Source organism: Musca autumnalis, unplaced genomic scaffold (genome assembly GCF_047663935.1).
Source record: "Musca autumnalis isolate F117 unplaced genomic scaffold, ASM4766393v1 scaffold_1, whole genome shotgun sequence".
Lineage (NCBI taxonomy): Eukaryota > Metazoa > Arthropoda > Insecta > Diptera > Muscidae > Musca > Musca autumnalis.
The window spans coordinates 195,378,774-195,399,182 of NW_027411644.1; the positions used below are offsets into that span (position 1 = coordinate 195,378,774).

At 41.5% G+C, this 20,409-nt stretch overlaps 1 protein-coding gene across 10 annotated transcripts in view; it reads right to left on the minus strand.

The window, feature by feature from the left end:
• LOC141388902 (uncharacterized) overlaps positions 1-20,409 on the minus strand; it is a 66,243-nt gene continuing 45,834 nt past the window's right edge. For 2 of the 10 annotated variants that reach the window (XM_073959574.1, XM_073959575.1), the window contains 14 exons: positions 13,975-14,635; positions 13,752-13,915; positions 13,411-13,671; positions 8,614-8,801; positions 8,278-8,546; positions 7,727-7,892; positions 7,476-7,658; positions 7,023-7,382; positions 6,765-6,954; positions 6,467-6,693; positions 6,072-6,393; positions 5,755-6,016; positions 2,542-2,662; positions 1-2,483 (listed from right to left, as the gene is read on the minus strand). In XM_073959574.1, coding sequence (XP_073815675.1) covers positions 331-2,483; positions 2,542-2,662; positions 5,755-6,016; positions 6,072-6,393; positions 6,467-6,693; positions 6,765-6,954; positions 7,023-7,382; positions 7,476-7,658; positions 7,727-7,892; positions 8,278-8,546; positions 8,614-8,801; positions 13,411-13,671; positions 13,752-13,915; positions 13,975-14,583 — 5,475 coding nt within the window. In that variant the 5' untranslated portion in view covers positions 14,584-14,635 and the 3' untranslated portion in view covers positions 1-330. Of the gene's footprint in view, positions 2,484-2,541; positions 2,663-5,754; positions 6,017-6,071; positions 6,394-6,460; positions 6,694-6,764; positions 6,955-7,022; positions 7,383-7,475; positions 7,659-7,726; positions 7,893-8,277; positions 8,547-8,613; positions 8,802-13,410; positions 13,672-13,751; positions 13,916-13,974; positions 14,636-16,331; positions 19,217-20,409 lie in introns of those variants that run through there. The other 8 variants (XM_073959569.1, XM_073959571.1, XM_073959577.1 and 5 more) reach the window with 6 other exon arrangements.

Here is a 20,409-nt window from a genome sequence, read left to right on the forward strand (position 1 = left end):
TTGTATTTGTTTTTGCCGTTTATTATAAAAAAAAAATAATAATAAATTAATAAACAACAAAATTATTAAATTTACAAAAAAAAAACTTTGGCTTTGGTTTTCGATGGCATTTGGAAAGAAAATTGAAACAAATAATTTTGGTTTGTAAAAATTTCTTTTAAAAACTACATAAAAAATTCCATTTTTAATAAATAGCAATAATTAATATTTATGTGCGTATGGTGTGTGTTTGTGTGTATGTGCTACAAACATGAAGTACAAATAAATAAGGTTGGATTAATATTTTTTTAAACAATGACTGACTGACTGACTGACTGACTGACAGATTGACTAGACATAACTCTCTTTGTGACGTTTAACATATTGTTCACTTTGTGATTTGTGGACTGGGGGACGTCCCAAATCATTTGAACTTGTAGCAGCGGTACCTACACCTCTATAGGCTGCATGGGGTGAGGATTGTGATTTCCTTACATTATCTGTTGTGGCTAAGAGAGGCGATGGTGGTTTAGATAAACTACTTTTACGGGAACTTTCAGCAGATGCCACCACTTGTTGCGGTACCGCAATAATATCGGCTAGCAGACTTTGACGGCACAGTGCCGAAAGGGCACTGCCACCAGCAGCTGCAGTACCACCTACCAAGGAGGTCACTGATCTCATAGGTTCTTTGGGTTTCTTGGCTTTAACTTTACGCAGTTTCGAGGCCAATGTGGCAAATCCCAATTTACTGGATATTTTTCCCGATCTTGTGACCTGTCGCGGCAACGAATCATAGATGCCACCAAAATCTTGATCTGTGCCAGCATCGGATAAATTTGGTGGTGATTCTGCTCGAATGGTATCGGCGCTTAAACTCTTGTGTAAATCGGAATCACAAGATGTCACACGATCACCCTGCAATGAAGCTTCATCAGCTGTTGTGGAACTTAGACTCAAATCACTTTGACGATTTTCAAACCATGTTTCACTGCGTGGAGTACTTTCTCTTAGTTTCACCACAGCCTTTGGACTTGGTTTGGCGCGTAAAAATTCCTCTTTGGCCTTTTGCAAACGCAAGGCCCGTTGTGTGAGCGGAGTCAAGGGACGATTACATTGTTCAAATACTGGTGTTGTAGGTTCGGATATATTCGGTGGTGGAAAGTCAAATTTGATTTGTTGTGTTGTGGGAGTTAATGACTTGCGATCCCATTTACGTGCAATCCGTGGCATTGTATTGTCAAATTTATCAGGTGAAAGGAATTTCGCCGCACTACTTTCCGACTCACTAACGTAGGGGCTTGACTGGTTTTTGGCAATTTTGTTTTCTATCTTTTTGATTGTGGCCCCCTTATTGGCCGCCACCGGATGAGGTATAAATGGTTTATCGCTGTGTTTCTTAAAGATGTGATCCCGTTTCTTATTGGTACCCAATAGGGCTTGGAATTTGGAAATATTTGAGAGGCGTAAAGGATTCTCCACACTGCGACTTATCTTACGAAAACTATCCGAAGCCAAGGGGGCTCTAGGCTCTTTGGGATTCCATGGCTTATCAGATTTCTTAAGACTTTCCATGCTGTGGGATTTTCGTTTTTCTTCAAAATCCATTTCAGAACGCATATCTTCCAGACTAATGGATTTGTGGACCAGTAATAGGCGTGGCTTTATATCGTTGGACATATTGGCAATTAAATTCTCAGGGTTATCAATGGCTTTCAAGGTGTCATCACGTTGAAGTTTGGGTTTTTGAAGGGCCTCCTTTAAAGGTTCTGTGGTTTTTTGCGTTGTTTTACCTTCATTTTCGGTGGGTGAATGTATCACCTCCTGTTCTATAACAGCCAAGCCATCTATTGCTCTGGGCTCCTGGACTGTGGTGAAAACTTTCCGTTTTGTCTTCACAAATACACTTGGCAATGATGTCGAAGTGGCCAGTGGTAGGCTCATTGGACGGGGTGTCCTCACTGGTGCCATATTCTTTAGAATCTGTTCACCAACTTCCTCGGCAATGGTGGCAGAACTGGGATCCTCATCAAAGGACCTTTGTTTAAGGCGATAATTTTTACGTTTCAAACGTCTGGGAGTTTCCAAAACATTCAAGTTATCCTCATCACTGCTATCGCTTTCGGTTTTACTATTTTGTCGGGAGCCCATTTTACGCAACCGTATCTTTTTCTTGGTCCCACTAGCACCAACACTGCTACCAGCACCATTGCTATTTCCGTTGCCATTTCCACTACCATTTGCATTGACAAAACGCATGGCACCAGTTATGGGCGCTGCTGGTAAACTTTCATTTGTAGTTGGCGGTATATTAGATGGCGAAGGGCCCTCGGTATCATTTTCAACCATCGATGTACTCAACTCATCTGTCGCCTCTAATGTTGTTGACAAATAATCATTATGACTACCAGCAACAGGCACAAATGATGACGAGTTGAATCCCTCTTCGCTAATTATATTAATATCTGGTACAATATCCTTGGAATAGCGAGGCATACCACCTTCTGTAAGTTTAAGAATGTGAAAAGAAAGTCGTCGGAACATTGTTACACAAATACTTACGTATGTTTTGTTTTAAAATATCCAAGGTCTCATGCAACCCCTCGAATTCTTCATTGTACTCTGCATGACGTTCCTCCATAAGTTCCTGACAGCAAGCCTCATCCAAGGGGCTCTTTTCACACTATAAATGTAAAAGAAGACATTTAGATGCGAAAGAAGTAAGTTGTTATAAATGGTCTGAAGTAGACCTTCTATGTGTAAATCTCTTAATGTTTGGATTGTTTATTTTATTATTTAATTATTTTATTTTATTTATTATTTTATCATTTTAGTGATACTATGGACGAATTTCAGTCCAAACTCAATGCGATAGAGGATGAAACTAGAATCATAGACGGCAAAATAATTATGGCCGGAGACTTTAATTCCCGCGCCGTTGAATGGGGCTCAGAGGAGACAAACACCAGAGGAAGAAGAATTATGGAAATGATAGCCAGATTAAGACTCACAGTCGCAAATATAGGATGCGTACCAACATTTAGGAGACCTGGCTGCAATGGTACCATACAAGATATTACGCTAGTATCGGAAAATATCGCCAGAAGAATAATAAACTGGAAAGTCCTAGAGATATTCACGGCTAACGACCACCAATATATCTCTTACTCCCTATAACCAGTTAATGGAATTACCACTGCAAACAAAACTCGAGAATGTACCCGCAAATGAAACACCAAAAAGCTAAATATAACAGCTCTAATATCCGAAATAGACAGACAAAGCCAAATATTACCGCCAGAAGAAACTGCTACAGAGCTTGTAAACAGAACGATGGGAAATATTAGCAAGGCATATAATAAATCAATGCCAAAAGAAAAAGACATGGGTGTTAGAAAACCCGCAGTATATTGGTGGAATAACCAAGTTGCTGAATTAAGAGCAAACTGTCTCAAACACAGGAGGAAATTCACGAGAGCCAAGCGTAGAGGGCCAGCAATTATAGAACATGAAGACTACAAAGAAGCAAAAAAGGCGCTCCAAGTTGTTGTACAAGAGAGCAAAAAACGCAAATGGGAAGAAATGAGAGAAGATATAAATAGAGATCCATTTGGACTCGGATACAAAGTAGTCATGAAGAAACTAGGTGCCCAAACACCAACAAACATAATGGACGGCGAAACAATGGGAAATATTGTAGACACGTTGTTTCCCACACATGAAATAAGAGTAGAAACCGCTATCAACGAACCCGCAACCACGCAAAGAATGTTCACGATAGAAGAGCTAAAAGTGGCAGCTACAAAACTGAAGAAGGGCCCCAGGACCTGATGGAATTCCTATGTTTACTAGAGGGAACTTTCCCAAGCCCATGGAAAGAACAACAACTAGTACTCATTAGTAAAGGTAAAGGAGATCCAACAGCTCCCTCATCATACAGGCCGCTATGTATGCTCAGCACAGCTGGGACATTATATGAGAGACTTCTTAAACAAAGAATAGAAGACGCTATACGCATGAAAGGTGGCCTGTCAGATAGACAACACGGATTCAAACCTGGGAAATCCACTGTCGGAGCCATAAAGGAAGTAGTTGAAGTGTTCTACGCCGCACAGCAAATAAATAACTATAGCAAGCCTATAGTACTACTCGCCACCCTAGATGTAAAGAACGCTATTAATAGCCTCAGATGGACAGACGTGATAAATGCCATGGAGACAAAATTTGAAGTTCCTGCGTACCTCCTGAAGATAATAAAAAAGTTACCCAAGCGAAAGGGTACTTACATATTACACAAGTGTGGGTAAAAAGAAAAAAACAGATTACGTCAGGTGCCGCACAGGACTCCATCCTAGGTCCTGACCTCTGGAACATAAGTTATGATGATATTCTAAAAATAGATATGCCTGACAGCACGTTTCTAGTAGGATATGCAGATGACATAGCCGCAGTAATTCAGGCAAGAACAACAGAGGATGCCCAACGGAAACTAAGGCAAGTAATGATCCGAGCCAAAACATGGTTAGAGGCACACGGCTTAGAATTAGCTATGCACAAAACTGAGCTGGTGCTACTGACTAGAAAACATATACCAGCTGAAGTCGATATGAGGGTAAATGACATTGTTATCCGCACACAGAAGACTGTCACTTACCTTGGAATTCAACTTGACAATAAACTATCATTCTCGTCGCAGATAAACCGCGCAAGTGAAAAAGCTATCGCAATTACAAGGCAGCTGAGTAGATTGATGGCCAATATCGAAGGGCCACTCCCCAATAAAAGAAAACTACTGATGCAAACCTGCAATAGCATTCTACTTTACGGATGTGAAGTTTGGGCTCCGAGCCTCTCTGCTAAACGCAGAACTAAAAAAACTGTTAGCGGTGCAAAGAACGGCGGCAATGCGAGTCGCATCTGCATACTGCACTGTCTCAGGACCAGCTGTGCAGATCATAGCGGGAATGGTAATGGCAGAATGGCAGAAGAGCGGATAAAATTATATGAAATTAAATGTTCCCAACATGTAACAAGAACAGATATCTCTCAAATAAAAAATGAAACATTTATAAAATGGCAAAGAATGTGGAACAGAGAGACTTGTGACAGATGGACGGCGAAGCTTATCCCAGATATGAAAACCTGGGTGGAAAGAAAACATGGAGATGTAAACTACTATTTGACGCAGATGCTCACTGGGCATGGGTATTTCCGAAAGTACTTGTTTAGACAAGGAAAATGCAACTCCTCATATTGTATTTACGAAGAAGAGGATACCATAGATGACGCGGAGCACACATTCTTTGCATGCAGACGATGGTCAAATGTCCGTGCCACAACAGAGCAAGAAACAGGCACACTATCAGTAGCATTGCAAGGTATTGTGAGTTACTGCTGAGAGCCAAGAAAATTGATTTAGACAACGCTACTAGTGCAAACTATTGTCCGAAACGCAACAGAGCTTGGACGGAATTACGATTGAGAAGGTCATTTTCGACCTGGGAGCCACCTCGAAGTAATGCGAAAGCTGTGCCGAGGTGATGGCAACTCCCAGAGGTGAAGAGGTGGGTTTTTAGTCGGTATGAAGATCGAGTCCGACATACCACATTGACGACCCAATGAGAATGCGTAAAGCATTTTCCCACCTCTGGAACAAAAAAAAATATATTTTATTATTTTATTATTTATTATTATTTATTTATTTATTTATTTATTTTTTTATTATTTGTTATTTATTTTTATTTATTTTTCATTATTTTGTTACTTCTTACTCACCAAACTTCTTAAACGACTCAATTCGTTTTGTACATCGGAAATGGCATTCAGAACATTCGGCTTAACCAGGTTGGCCGAATAGTAGGTATAACTGCTGCGTATCAAGGCCAAAGTACTTTCGCAAAACCGCAAAGCGGTATTATCAGAAATTTCGGGAGCTTTCTTTTTCAATAACTTCAACAATTCTTCGGAATTTTTCAAAACATTCAACAGCGGAGCTATATTGGTGTGAGATTCGAAACTTTGTATTTTTCTTGTATTGCTGTAAAGGGAGAATTAGCAAAATCTTCACTAAGAAAATAAACCATTTTCATTACCAAAAATCTTTACAAGCTTTTTCTTCATATTTATATACGGGTGTCTCCTTCCTGCCCATGGCATGGGCCACCACCAGTGGCGAGGCCGTCTCTACAATATGATCTTCCACCTCAACCATAACAGCTTCCGGTTCATCACATCTCTTGTAATCGCTATCAATGGCCAGGGCATCGGTACTGCTGACAACACCTTCCATTTCTTTCAACTCATTGACATCATTCAATGAGAGACTGGAAGCTTGCTGCGATATCACAGGCAATGCAATACTGGGCGAAATGCTGTCCAATGACAATGATCGACTGAGTGTAGGAGAATTCTCATCTAAATGGAAAAGAATTCAACGGTTAGTTTTGAAGTTCTACGACGCATGTGAAATGTCAGAACTAACTCTTACGATTGTGTGTCTCCTTGGAAATGCGTTTCACATCGATGGGACAGTAACCCGGATGTAGCAATGCGAATGTTGATGATTCTGGTCCAATACCACGGGCTTTTTCCCATTCATAAAGTTTACGTGTAAACTTGCGGGAAATACCCTCAAATTTCATAACACCAGCTGAGGTCTTCACCTCAATCTCCTTGGCTGGATGATCGCTGACGATGGCCTTTAATTTGGCCAACCTGTAAGAAAGAAGAAAATTGCCATAGGAAATACAATCTTCTTATTGACAATTATTTCTTTCTCATCCTACCTTTCCGACTTCTCCTTATCATGATGTTTATGTTTATCCGTGCGTTTATCCTTATCACTACTGACGCCACCACCGCCACCACGATCATCATCAGATTCACCTTTTTTACCCGAGCCACCATGTTTGTGGCGTTTGAGGGAATCGGTACAGTTTGTGGCAGAACCTCCTCGTTTAATTTTATTCCATTCCTCTGAAAAACGAAAAAATTAAAAATGTAATAAGAACACAATAAAAAGAGCTGAGAAGAGCTCAACTTACCCAACTTCTTTTGAAATTCTTCGGGCAAGTCCTTTTGATCTGGCAATGGTTTAAGACCCTGACCCTCTAATTTCAATTGTCCCGTTTTCCATAGATTCCAATCAATTTTAGCATCCTTGGGTACATTTGTACATGAACTGGAGGCGGTTGCCTCTTTGGGTGAAATGGGCGACACGGGTGGACCATGTATACCACCAATGGAGGCCTGTTTCTTAACGCGCCATTTTTGTAATTTCTTTTTGAAATCTGGCGTTAGATTCTCTTCCAACATTTTGGCCGAAAAATTACTGCCCATACTTGGAGCGTGTGTCGTCGGTGACAATGGTTCTGGAGGTTTAGGAGCAGAAACTAAAGCTACCGCTAAAAACAATCACACACATACAGATATGTACAAAAACACAATGGGGAGAGACAACATATGGGAGGAATATGCAGTATCCCTTTACTACCTACCTCGTTTCGATTGTAGCTTTTCCCATTCTTTACGTTTCGTTTCGAATTCTTGATCCAGTTTGGCTCGCAATATTTGATAACGACGATTAATTTCCTCTTGTTGTAGCTCAAAACTTTGGCGTGATGTTGTGTGATTTGGCGAATTGGGTTCAGAAAAATCACCACTTGATAATTCTTCGCTTTCTGTGGTTAGGGGGGAGAGCGATAATAGTTGAGAACTATAGTGGCATTTGAGTTTCACAGATACTAACCAAATTCGGCAAAGAAGTCAGAATGTCGTGAAGGACTAGATGGCACTGATGAATTTACAGGTGAGCTAACTTTCTTGAGAGCCCGATTCAAGGACTGAGTACCCTCCTGAGGACTGGCTTTAAGTAATTGTGATGAGGCAAAATAACTTTCCGAGTCATTAAGATCCTGACGAGACATCAATGGCGCCCAATTTGACAATTTGAGGTGATGTTGAAATTAAAAAAAAATTGGAGAAATCATCAATAGCAATAAAAGATGAGTATGAAGATGAAAAAGAGAAAAATAAAATATATTTCAAAGACAATTTAAGAGAAAATATTTTAAGTTGGAGCCCCACAGTGTGTGTTTTGTATTTTTGGTCGCCGCCGTTGTTATTTAAAGCACTTTTGAGAGAAAGTAATTTAAGGTGGCGGCGCCCAACGGTGTGTGTGTGTATTTTTATTTAATTTTGGTGGCCCCCACGTAATTTATATGACATTGTAGGAAGGCGGGAGATGGTAAAATCACTTAATTTTCTGAAGGAAAAAATTTCTACTAATTTCTAACTTACCTGTCTTAGATTTAGATCTAAGGGTCGTGGAGGATTTTTACGTTTCGTTTGTGTTTTTATAACAGCTTCAACATCTTCAGGTACAACCTCAAAGTCTGACACCATTCTACTACGTCGTATCGATTTATTGGATGAAGATTTTGGTGGCATTGTGTACTTGATGTCATCCACAATTAATGTATCAGCCGATTTCGATTCCTGCACCGTTGGTTGGGACATTGACCTTTCCGTTGATGTTTCCAGTGTTTCGCTTTTCGATGAATCTCTTCCTAATGACAAAACAAAAAATAAAAAAATCAAATTGTTGTGGTCAGTTTTAAAAAGTAAAATAAATACTCATTCCACTCATTCCGATGCGGCCATCACCACCACCACCACTGCCGGTGTTATCTATATCGTCCATTGAACTGGCTGAGCTGATGGTACCCGGTGTGCCTGTTTCACTTAACAAATGACCAGACGATGAACTTAAGATGCTGTCAGCGGAACTGTTGCCGCAGGGTACGGAGGGTACGCGTAAATACCTACAATGATAAGAATAGACAACAGAAGAATGAAATAAAAGTAATTTTAATTTCGAAGATTTTTCCCAATCCATATTTAATGGTTATACCTCTGATAATCTAAGAGGATAATCTAGGAAAAAGCCTTTAAAAAAAAATCCTATAGAAGCACCGTTTCTTTCAGAAAGGTGCCAAAGAAAGACTCTTTGTTTCAGAATGAAGCTATAAAAGCACCCTTTCGTTCAGAATGATGCTATAAAAGCACCCTTTCGTTCAGAATAATGCTATAAAATCACCCTTTCGTTCAGAAAGACGCTATAAAAACACCCTTTCGTTGAGAAAAGTGCTATAAAAACACCATTTCGTTGAGAAAGGTGCTATAAAAGCACCCCTTCGTTGAGAAAGGTGCTATGAAAGCACCCTTTCGTTCAGAAAGGTGCTATAGCAGCACCCTTTCGTTCAGAAAGGTGCTATAACAGCAACCTTTCGTTCAGAAAGCTGCTATAAAAGCACCCTTTCGTTCGGAAAGGTGCTATAAAAGCACCCTTTCGTTGAGTAAGGTGCTTTAAAAGCACCCTTTCGTTCAGAAACGTGCTATAAAAGCAACCTTTCCTTCAGAAAGGTGCTATAAAAGCAACCTTTCGCTCAGAAAGGTGCTATAAAAGCACCGTTTCGTTCAGAAAGGTGCTATAGAGGCACGCTTTCTTTCAGAAAGGTGCTATAAAAGCACCCTTTCTTTTGAGAAAGGTGCTATAGTGGGACCCTTTCTTTCAGAAAGGTGCTATAGTGGGACCCTTTCTTTCAGAAAGGTGCTATAGAGGTACCCTTTTTTCAGAAAGGTGCTATAGTGGGAGCCTTTCTTTCAGAAAGGTGCTATAGTGGGACCCTTACTTTCAGAAAGGTGCTATAGTGGGACCCTTTCTTTCAGATAGGTGCTACAGTGGGATCCTTTCCTTCAGAAAAGTGCTATAGTGGGACCCTTTCTTTCAGAAAGGTGCTATAGAAGCACCCTTTGTTTCAGAAAGGTGCTATAAAGCACCCTTTCGTTCAGAAAGGTGCTATAAACCCACCCTTTCGTTCAGAAAGGTGCTATAAAGGCACCCTTTCGTTCAGAAAGGTACTATAAAAGCAACCTTTCTTTCAGAAAGGTGCTATAAAGGCACCCTATCTTTCAGAAAGGTGCTATAGAGGCACCCTTTCTTTTGAGAAAGGTGCTATAGTAGGACCCTTTCTTTCAGAAAGGTGCTATAGAGGTGCCCTTTTTTCAGAAAGGTGCTATAGATATGCCCTTTTTTCAGAAAGGTGCTATAGTGGGACCCTTTCTTTCAGAAAAGTGCTATAGTGGGACCCTTTCTTTCAGAAAGGTGCTATAGAAGCACCCTTTGTTTCAGAAAGGTGCTATAGTGGGACCCTTTCTTTCAGAAAAGTATAAAAGTATTAATTGCAATGGACTCCGAAGTTAGATCGAGGAAATAGTGGATTTGATGAATCGGAAGAAGAATATCACGTTCGCGGCGGTACTGGAAACCAAGCTCAAGCGAAGAGGAAGTGTTGGACTAGCTTTCCTCTTGCACCAGTCTATTCAATACAGAACTATCTTGCTTGACCTTCCATGGGTCCCATGGAATATATAGTCTGCCGAGGTAGAGTTGCTTAAAGTATACAACCCTCCGACAAAAAACTGTACTCCGGATTATGGGCCCAAACATTTGCAAGGTCGTAGCCGTCTGGTCTTGGGGAACTTTATCTTTACCTCATCATTAGTTGTGACATTAGGTCCTCGGAAACGAGTGCTGGCTGAGGTGACTGGCTGTAAATGAGGATGCCCCTACCTGAATTAGGGGAGAGTGTCACAGTTACCAGGCAACCATCGTGTCAACTGGTGACCACCCGATTTCAGCACTTTCTTAAATCATCGGAAAAGTAATTGGAAAGAACGCTCCAGAAAGGACGTTCCAGGACATTGCCGGTAGAATACCCGAAGTGAGGCCTAATTTCCCAGCAGAGGCGGCGGGACTAGCAAATGAGCATGATGAATTAATTGAGCCAACCCAAGTGATCCCAGGGTTAAAGAGCTGACACTGGAAGTTAGTAGGTTGGTTGGTCAGAATAAGTGAATTGGGTACAGCGGTTAAGTCACTCCGGTTAAGGCACGCCGGGAGTGACAGGTCGAAGAGAAGAGAAAAGACGAACCACCATAATTTACATTGGGCTATGTTACGATTGCCATAAGAAACGTAAAATCATCCAAAGCGTTGGGCCCTGATGAAATCTCCATGATATTGCCGAAGCAGCAGGATGAGCAGCGATTTGAGTATCTCACCAAAGATCTCAACCTGTTGCTAGACACCCACAGAAGTCTGGAAAATGTGCAAGGGGGACCCGCTATTGAAGCCAGGCAAGTAAGAATCGTACAGACCGATTTCGTTTTTGTTGCTCTTGAGACTTTAGTCCTCCCCAACATCAGAAAAGTGCTATCCATTTGCCGATTATCATGGGTTCCGTAAACAGCGCAGTCCGACAACAGAGCTCCACGCCATATCAACACATATTGGTTGAGGATCCAACCAGAATTAGCCGTGCGGTAGTATAGTACACTTATTAAAAGCCTTCGATACTGTGAAGCACTCCACGCTGTTTGAGGACATTGAACAGGCTACCCTCCGCCCAAGTTTGAAACGTGGGTTAATAAATTATGTATATGTGTGGACGTCAGTCGTGCGTGGAATTTAGGAATATGAAGTGCAAGCCCCGTACAGTGAAACAGGAAGTATACCAAGGTGGGGTGATATCTCTGTATTTCACCACCTCCAGAAGGCATTGAGATCGTAAACTATGCGGTTGATTGTACGATTTTGGCTCAGGTACCTTCCCTGATGTCATTTGTGAAAGGCTGAACTCATATTTGACTGATCTTACAACGTTTTCACATGGACTGCGGAGGTGAGCATTGTACTGTATGCCATGGTCGATTGTAGAAGAATTCCGAAAATCAAGATTCCAGGGGTAACATTTGACAGCATGTTCACATCGTCCAAGAATATCACAGGTAATCTGGGAAAGAAATAAAGGAACTATGTTCTCAAGTCCCTAGCCGACAGGTCTTGGGGTGCGGATAAAGAAACCTTGTTGATCACTTATAACGAGATACATAGATCGGTCTGTGGTAAGCTATGCGACGCCAGTGTGGTCCGCGAATATAAGTGCAATACAATGGAAAAAAATATTCAAAAGTGTCAGAATGTCGCCCGGAGAACTGCAACAGGATGCCTTCTCGTGTCTTCAGGTGATCATATACATGAGGAGACAAAGATTCTTCCAATACAGGAGCCCAATGGCGTGCATACCGATAACAATACCACGTATCATCTCTGGCCAAATACTTAGGCCATATCAAAATCTACATGGTCACATTAGCAAAAACAGACGGAACCTGTCTGTTTGCCTTATTGCGGCAAGACGATACGCGCTTAAATCTAACACATAACGACCACTGCCGCAGCTGCGGAATAGAAGAGAGGAGAAAAAGGTCTCTGTTCCTGGACGTCCTTTCACGATCTCGCTGAGACAACCGTAGTAGGTCTAGGAGACTTTCTGAAATTATAACGGAATATCAATCATTACACGAGTGATCCGGCTACAACAGTGGTGCAATGGTAAGCACAACTGCCTTGTACATCTTCCATTATGACAACGCTCCTCCACATTTTGCAATTCCAGTGCATCGACAATTTTGATCATCCGCCTTATAGTCCAGAGCTTTCCCCTTCCGACTACCACTTGTTTCGATCGATGTAAATCGCACTCTGTGGAACGCGCTTTTTTAGAAGTGGGCTGATTCATTTTTTGTTTTAAACCCGAAGCTGTTCTTTTAACACGGAATACACCCACCACCCTAATATCGATAAAAGAGGCATGTGGATGGTTGGGAAGAGTTTAGCCTGATTCTGAAAAATATACAAACGGTGTGTGGAGCTTAAACTGACTGACTTCCCAACACCAGATTGAGTAATGGCGCCCAAACAACAGCAGAAAGATAGAAGAACTTCAACAGACCTATTGACAGAGGACCTTCAAGAGATCTATGGAAGACCTTCTATACTTTTTCTAGAAATATAATACATTTTCAGGTCTTCTTTAGAAAGGGTGCATTCTTCAGGTATTCTAAAAATGGAAGGTTTTCTACATGTCTTCTATCGATAGATACCGTTATACAGGTCTTCTCCCGATAGATAACCTTCTACAGGTCTTCTGTAAATAGAAGACCCTCTGCAGATCTTATGTAGATCGAGGACATCTATAGGTATTCTATATATAAAAGACCTTCAAAAGGTCTTTAATATAAACAAGAGATATATAGTCCTCGGTTCTGGGGATATAAGACTTTATACAGGACACACATAGATCTTTACGAGGGTCACTAGAAAACCTTCTGGCCTAGACAACACGTAGTGTCGCTAGACGTCATTTGACATTTTTGCGACCATGTTTTGGGTTGTTTTCAATTTCAATTCAAATTTATTTAACTTGTAATTCAAAGTAAACCGGCCCCTCAGTGTAATTAAGATCATCGTATTTATAAAAAAAATTCTTGTTGTTAAAAAATAACTATAAATGTGTTTCGTCTTACCTGGCCACCTCATTATTGTTCGGTTGCAGGCCAACGGGGGTACCATCACGATTTGTTTCATACATTATTGGGACATTGGCCTTTTCCCATTTAAAGGCAGCCTTTACCTTCGTCCATTTGGATACTTTCGATTTGCTATCGCAATAGGTGCTTTGACGACGCAGTAGCTGAGGTATACCACCATGACTTTTGTAAGCCTCGCGATCAGCCCTAAGGCTGGGCATATCTTCAATCATAAACGATTTACTGCGTTCACGTTGCCTACGAAAGAGAGTGGGAGGGAGGGAAATATGCTCCGAAATCAAATCAAACTTCTAAATGCATAATTTAGGTAGACTTACATTTTGGCATCTTGAGTTTTATATCTTGACAAAACATCTGGACTCAAGATGGTCTCCAACAGAGCAATCGATTGTTCCATATCCTGATGATCCAATTCATTATCAGATAATGGACTCCCAGCTATGGGTTGGGGTTTTTCCTTTAACTTGCTGGCCTCGGCACGCTAAAATTACAATGGCAAATGTAACAAGGAAAATCTACAGGGTTTTGATGATGTCATACCTTCCGTTCCAATAGCTTGACATAACGCAAACATTCTTTTCGTTCACGCAACTCCCTTTCCTTGGTTATGTACTGCTCCCACATGGCGTAAAGATGATTCAATTGCTCAATCACCCCATAAGCTGCCAAGGCGGCTGTTACAGCTCCATTTAAACGAAATTGTAGCGGCTCCATAAATTCGGCACATTCTTTACTCAACTTTTCACAACAACTACAGGAGTGTTGTTTATCCCCACCCGCACCTCCACCACTACCACCCTGCGTAGAACCATCATCTTGCTGTTGAGGATGATGCAACGTTCGACAATCATTGGCAATTTTCTTATTCAAAGTTTGTTGGAATTCTTCTTGACGTTCGGCATAACGCAATAGGCCTTGCAATTCGGCGGGTAAATTTTTCTCAGCTGGCGTTGGATATACAAATATGTTGTCACTTTGATTGGCACCGCCGCCGCCGCCACCACCACGGGGATCTGGTGGTGGCGTTGGCAATGATTCTCGAGGAATGATTGTTGAGGTACGCCGTGAAGGTGGGCGCGATGTGGGTGTTGTTGCTGTCGTAGATGTCGGTGTACTGAGCTGCGATTTATCCGTGTGTTGTTTTTCCATGATGTGAGTTTTGGAGTTTTTTCTTCTTCTTCTGGGATTAGATCATGGGAAACTGAAAAAAAGGGGGAAAGAAAAAGGGATGGGGAATTAGAATAATTGTGGTAACGTACAAAAATGTGTATGATTGCGGAAACAATGTACATGTACCGGAAGGTAGCCGCATTTCTCCACTGCTTGAATACAACCCCAAGCATCATTTGAAATTATTCTTAATATATCATCGAATATAACCACAGAATTCTAAGGGCCATTTATTCATTCCAGAAGGATAAGTGGACCGTCAACTGCTTGACGGATAAACCTAACTGTGCCGACAACACGCGAGTCAGGTTAAAGGCGCCCAAACAACAATACACGTCTTCTTCAGATAGAATAACTTCTACAGGTCAACTTTCGAAGACTTTGAGCAGGTTTTCTATAGATATAAGACCTTCCACTACAGGTATTCAATAGATAGAAGTCTTTCTACGAGTCTTCAATAGGTAGAAGACCTTCTACAGGTCTTGAATAGATAGAAGACATTCTACAGGTCTTCAATAAAAAGACGAACTACTACAGGTCTTCAATAGGTAGCAGACCTTCTACGGGTTCTATTGGCAGAAGAACTTTTAAAGGTGTCTATAGAAGACCTTCTACGGGTCTTCTATGGATAGAAGAATTTCTACAGGTATTCTATGGATAGAAGAACTTCTAAAGGTGTTCTATGAGTAAAATAACTTCTACAGGTTTTCAATAGATAGAAGACCTTCTACAGGTCTTCAATAGATAGAAGACCCTCTACAGGTCTTCAATAGATAGACGACCTTCTACAGTAGAAGAACTTTTAAAGTTCTTCTATAGACAGAAAACCTTCTACGGGTCTTCTATGGATAGAAGATTGTCTGTAGGGGTTCTATGAATTAGGGTTGGGCAATCTAGTTCCCGGAGCGGATCGATCTTTCTAGTTCCTTTTCCCAAAGGAACTAGTTCCTTAAAGTAGTTCCATAGTTCCGAAATGGATATAGTTCAACGAATTTTTCTCTTTCATCGTTCTTTTCATTCCAAATAGTTCCGAGACCGAAATAGTTCAACGAATCTTTCTCTTTCATCAATCTTTTCGTTCCAAATAGTTCCGAGATCGAAATAGTTCCACGGAACGGAAGGAACTATATGAACTAAAGGAACTATATAAACGCAAGAGCTGGATATAGTTCCAATAGTTCCTTGTCAGGAATACTTCCTTGGAACTAGTTCGTTCCGGAACTACACAACTCTGCTATGAACAGAAGACTTTCTACAGGCCTTGTATGGAAAGAAGAACTTCTAAAGGTGTTCTATGAGTAAAATACCTTCTACAGGTCTTCTATAAATAGAAGATCTTCTACAGATGTAGACCTTCCAAAGATCTTACATAGATATTCTATGGCTAGAAGACCTTCTAGAGGACTTCTATTGATAGAAGAACTTCAAAAGGGCTTCTATGGATAGAAGTACTTCTACAAGTCTTCTATGCATAGAAGAACTTCTATAAGTCTTCTACAGATAGAAGAACTTTTAAAGGGCTTCTATGGTTAGAATACCTTCTACAGATTTTCTACAGATAAGTACCTTCTACAGGTCAAAGCGATTTTCGGAAGGTCTTCTATGAATAAAATGACTTCTAAAGCGCTTTTATGGATAAAAGAACTTCGAAAGGTCTACAGGTCTTCTACAGACGAAGATCTTCCACAGGTCTGGACTACCTTTAGAAGGACTTCTTACATACTTACTTACTTAGCTGGCCCATTACAGAACATTTGTTCTATAGGCCGAACTAAGAAGAGATCTCCATTCCTCTCTATTTGTTGCTTTGCTCTCTGGAATACCGCGCCTTTTCATCTCATCATCCACTTGTTTGCGCCATCTATTCCTTGGCCTGCCAATTCTGCGTGCACCGCCATGTGGCATGTATTCATACGCCTTTTTAGCGGGTTCATCATCGCTCATTCTTATGATATGGCCTAGCCAACGCAATCGCTGCATCTCGATACGTTTAACAATATTGATGTCGTTGTATAGCAGATACAGCTCGTGGTTCATGCGACGTCGATATTCACCGTCAACGCAGATTGGTCCGTAGATCTTTCGAAGAATTTTTCTCTCAAACACACCAAGCACTGCCATGTCTGCTTGCGCAAGTACCCAGGCTTCGGAGCCATACATCAGCACGGGTAGTATCAGTGTTTTGTAGAGCGTTATTTTTGTTTGACGAGATGTGGCTTTGTTTTTAAACTGCTTACTTAATCCAAAGTAGCATCTGTTGGCCAATACAATTCTTCTTTTTATTTCACAACTGATGTCGTTTGTTGTGTTGACGGAGGTGCCGAGGTAGACGAAGTCTTTTACTACCTCAATATTATAGGAACCAACTTCCACAGTCGGTCCGAGCTCAATGGACGCATTGCGCGTCGACACCATCAACTTGGTCTTTTCGCCGTTTACCGCCAGACCCACTTTCGCAGATTCTGCTTCGACCTTCCTAAAGGTATCAGTTACTTCCTTTACTGATCGTCCCATGATGTCTATGTCATCAGCATAGGCAAGTAACATGTGACTATTGGTGTAGATTGTGCCACTTCTTTTGACGTTTGCCTCTCGTATAACCTTTTCTAGCAGGATGTTGAAGAGGTCACACGAAAGGCTGTCTCCTTGTCTGAAACCTCTTTTCGTACCAAACTCTTCGGAGAGGTTCTTTCCTATTTTAACTGAGGACCTCGTGTCAGTTAAAGTCATTTTACAAAGCCGGATGAGCTTTGCGGGAATACCAAATTCAGACATGGCTTGGAATACCTTTGAGCGCAGCGGGCTGTCGAAGGCTGCTTTATAATCGACAAAAAGGTGGTAGGTGTCGATCTGCATCTCTTGGGTCTTCTCCAGGATTTGCCGCAGGGTAAATATCTGGTCAATGGTGGACTTGCCAGGTCTAAAGCCGCATTGGTATGGTCCAATAATCTCGTTGACCATTGGCTTTAGTCGTTCGCACAATATCCCTGACACGATCTTGTAGGCAATAGGGAGTAGACTTATGCCCCTATAGTTAGAGCATACAGTCTTATCTCCCTTCTTGTGGACGGGGCACAGGATACTCAGGTTCCAATCGTCGGGTACTCGTTCTTCCTGCCAGATGGTGCTAACTAGCTGATGAATACACCTTATCAGCGTGTCGCCTCCGGTTTTGAACAGCTCGGCTGGTAAGCCATCGGCCCCTGCTGCCTTATTATTCTTCAGCCGATTTATTGCTGTCTTTACCTCATCTTGGCTGGGCGGTATACATTCAATACCATCTTCTGGGATTGGGACTGTGGTATCTTCGTCGTCTTCGCTGCTATTGGATACCAACAGATTTGAAAAATGTTCTTTCCATATCCTGAGTACACTATCTGTATCAGTTACCAAATTACCTTGCTGGTCTCTACAGGAGGATGTGCCTGTACCAAAGCCATCAGTTTGATGCTTGACTCTTTGGTAGAATTTTCGGACTTCATTCTGGCTCCTGTACATCTCGATTTTTTCACACTCCCGCTTTTCCATCTCTCTCTTTTTCCTGCGGAAAAGACGTTTCTCCTCTCTCCTTTTCTCCCTGTATCTCTCTCGTGCGCTACGCGTTGCTACGGATTGTAAAGTAGCCTTATATGCCGCATTTTTCTCTTCGGTGGCAGCACGACACTCCTCATCATACCATGGATTCCTTGGTGGAGGTCTCTGGTATCCAAGTATGTATTTTGCGGCTGTTTGCATGGAGTGGGCAATGCTTTGCCATTGCGCTGATATGTTATCGGGATGAGGAGGGCTTTGATTAAGCAATTGGGCTAGTTGAGTGGAATATGCTGTGGCTATCTGTTGTGATTGCAGCTTACCGATGTCTAACTTTCGTGTTGTGTCTGTTCGTACTTTGTTTGCTACGTTTAAGCGGGTGCGTACCTTTGCTGCAACAAGGTAGTGGTCCGAATCAATGTTTGCGCCTCGGAACGATCGTACATCCAACACGCTCGATGAATGTCTTCCATCTATCACAACATGATCAATTTGGTTTCTTGTTTTCTGATCTGGAGACAGCCAGGTGCCCTTATGAATATCGAGATGATTAAATCTGGTACTGCTAACTACCATGTTTTTTGCAGCTGCAAAGTCTATCAGCCTCATACCATTGTCAGATGTTTCACTGTGGAGACTGAATTTCCCGACTGTTGGGCCAAAGATATTCTCCTTTCCAATTTTGGCATTAAAATCGCCTAGATTGATTTTAATGTCATGGGCAGGGCAACGGTCATATGTTTCTTCTAAGCGCTCGTAAAATATATCTTTGGTCTGTTCGTCCTTTTCTTCAGTGGGAGCATGAGCGCAAATAAAGCTGATGTTGAAGAATTTAGCTTTTATTCGAATTGCAGCAAGTCTTTCATTCACTGGGGTGAAGCTGGATACAAGATGTTTTAGTCTCCGACTAACTACGAATCCACAACCAAACTCATGCTTTACGTCATGGCAGCTATAATACAGTGCGTCACCTTTAGGTGTTGTTGTGACGCCTTTCCCAATCCATCGTATTTCCTGTATGGCAGTAATATCGGTCTTGTACTTTTCAAGTACGTCTGCCAATGCGAAGACTGCACCTTCTCTATAAAGAGTGCGAACATTCCAGGTGGAGATTCGCAGATCATGGTCCTTAAAACGTTTGCGGGGTTCGTCAACTTTAGAGGGGTTTGTTTTTCTTTTCTTTCGTTTTTTCATAGTAGGCTGTTTTTTCTAGGGGAGGGTTACTAACCCGACGCCCAAACCCAAGTTTTTAACGTTCTTATGGGTGAAAGCGCGGCACATGTTAGCTCACTACCTTTAACGGGTGTTAAAGGAAGTTCCCCAGGTGACACCACGGGGAGGTCAGTGTCCATTTGGGATGAAAGAGGACTTAGAAGGACTTCTACGGATAGGAAACCCTATACAGGTCTCCTGTGGATAGGTCTTCTATGAATAGAATAACTTCTAAAGGGCTTCTATGGATAAAAGAACTTCGAAAGGCCTACACATGAAGACTGGTCTGGGTCTAGGCGACCTTCAGAGGATATGGATATGGATAGAAGGCCTATTATAGGTATTCTATGGCTAGAAGACCTTTTACAGGTCTTCTAAGGATCAAATAAATTCTATAGGTCTTCTATGGATAGAAGAAATTCTAAAGGGCTTCTATGGATAAAAGAACTTTGAAAGGTCTTCTATGGGTTTAAGCTCTTTACAGGACTTCTATTGACAGAAGACCTTCTAATGGTCTCCAACTGATAGAAGAACTTCTACAGGCCTTCTATGGATAGAAGTACTTCTAAAGGGCTTTAATGGAAAAAAGTAACTTCGTCAGGTCGTCTATGTTTAGAATACCTCCTACAGGCGAAGACCTTGTACAGGTCTAGGTGAACTTCAGAACGTCTTCTATGACTAGAAGACCTTCAGCAGATCTTCTAAGGATCGAATAACTTATACAGGTATTCTATGGACAGAATAGCTTCTAATAGGCTTCTATGGGCAGAAGACCCTCTTCTATGGAAGAAGACCTTCTATAGGTCTTCTATGAATAGAGGACCTTTTACAAGTCTTCTATGGATCGAAGAACTTCCACAGGTCTTCTATGGATAGAAGACCTTCTATAGGCTAAAAGATCTTCTGCAGGTCTTTTAAGGATCGAATAACTTCTAGAGGTCTTCTAGAGATAGAATTACTTCTACACATCTTCTATGGATAGAAGAACTTTTCAAAGGCTTCTATGGATAAAATAACTTCGAATGGTCTTCTATGGGTAGAATACCTTCTAAAGGTCTTCTA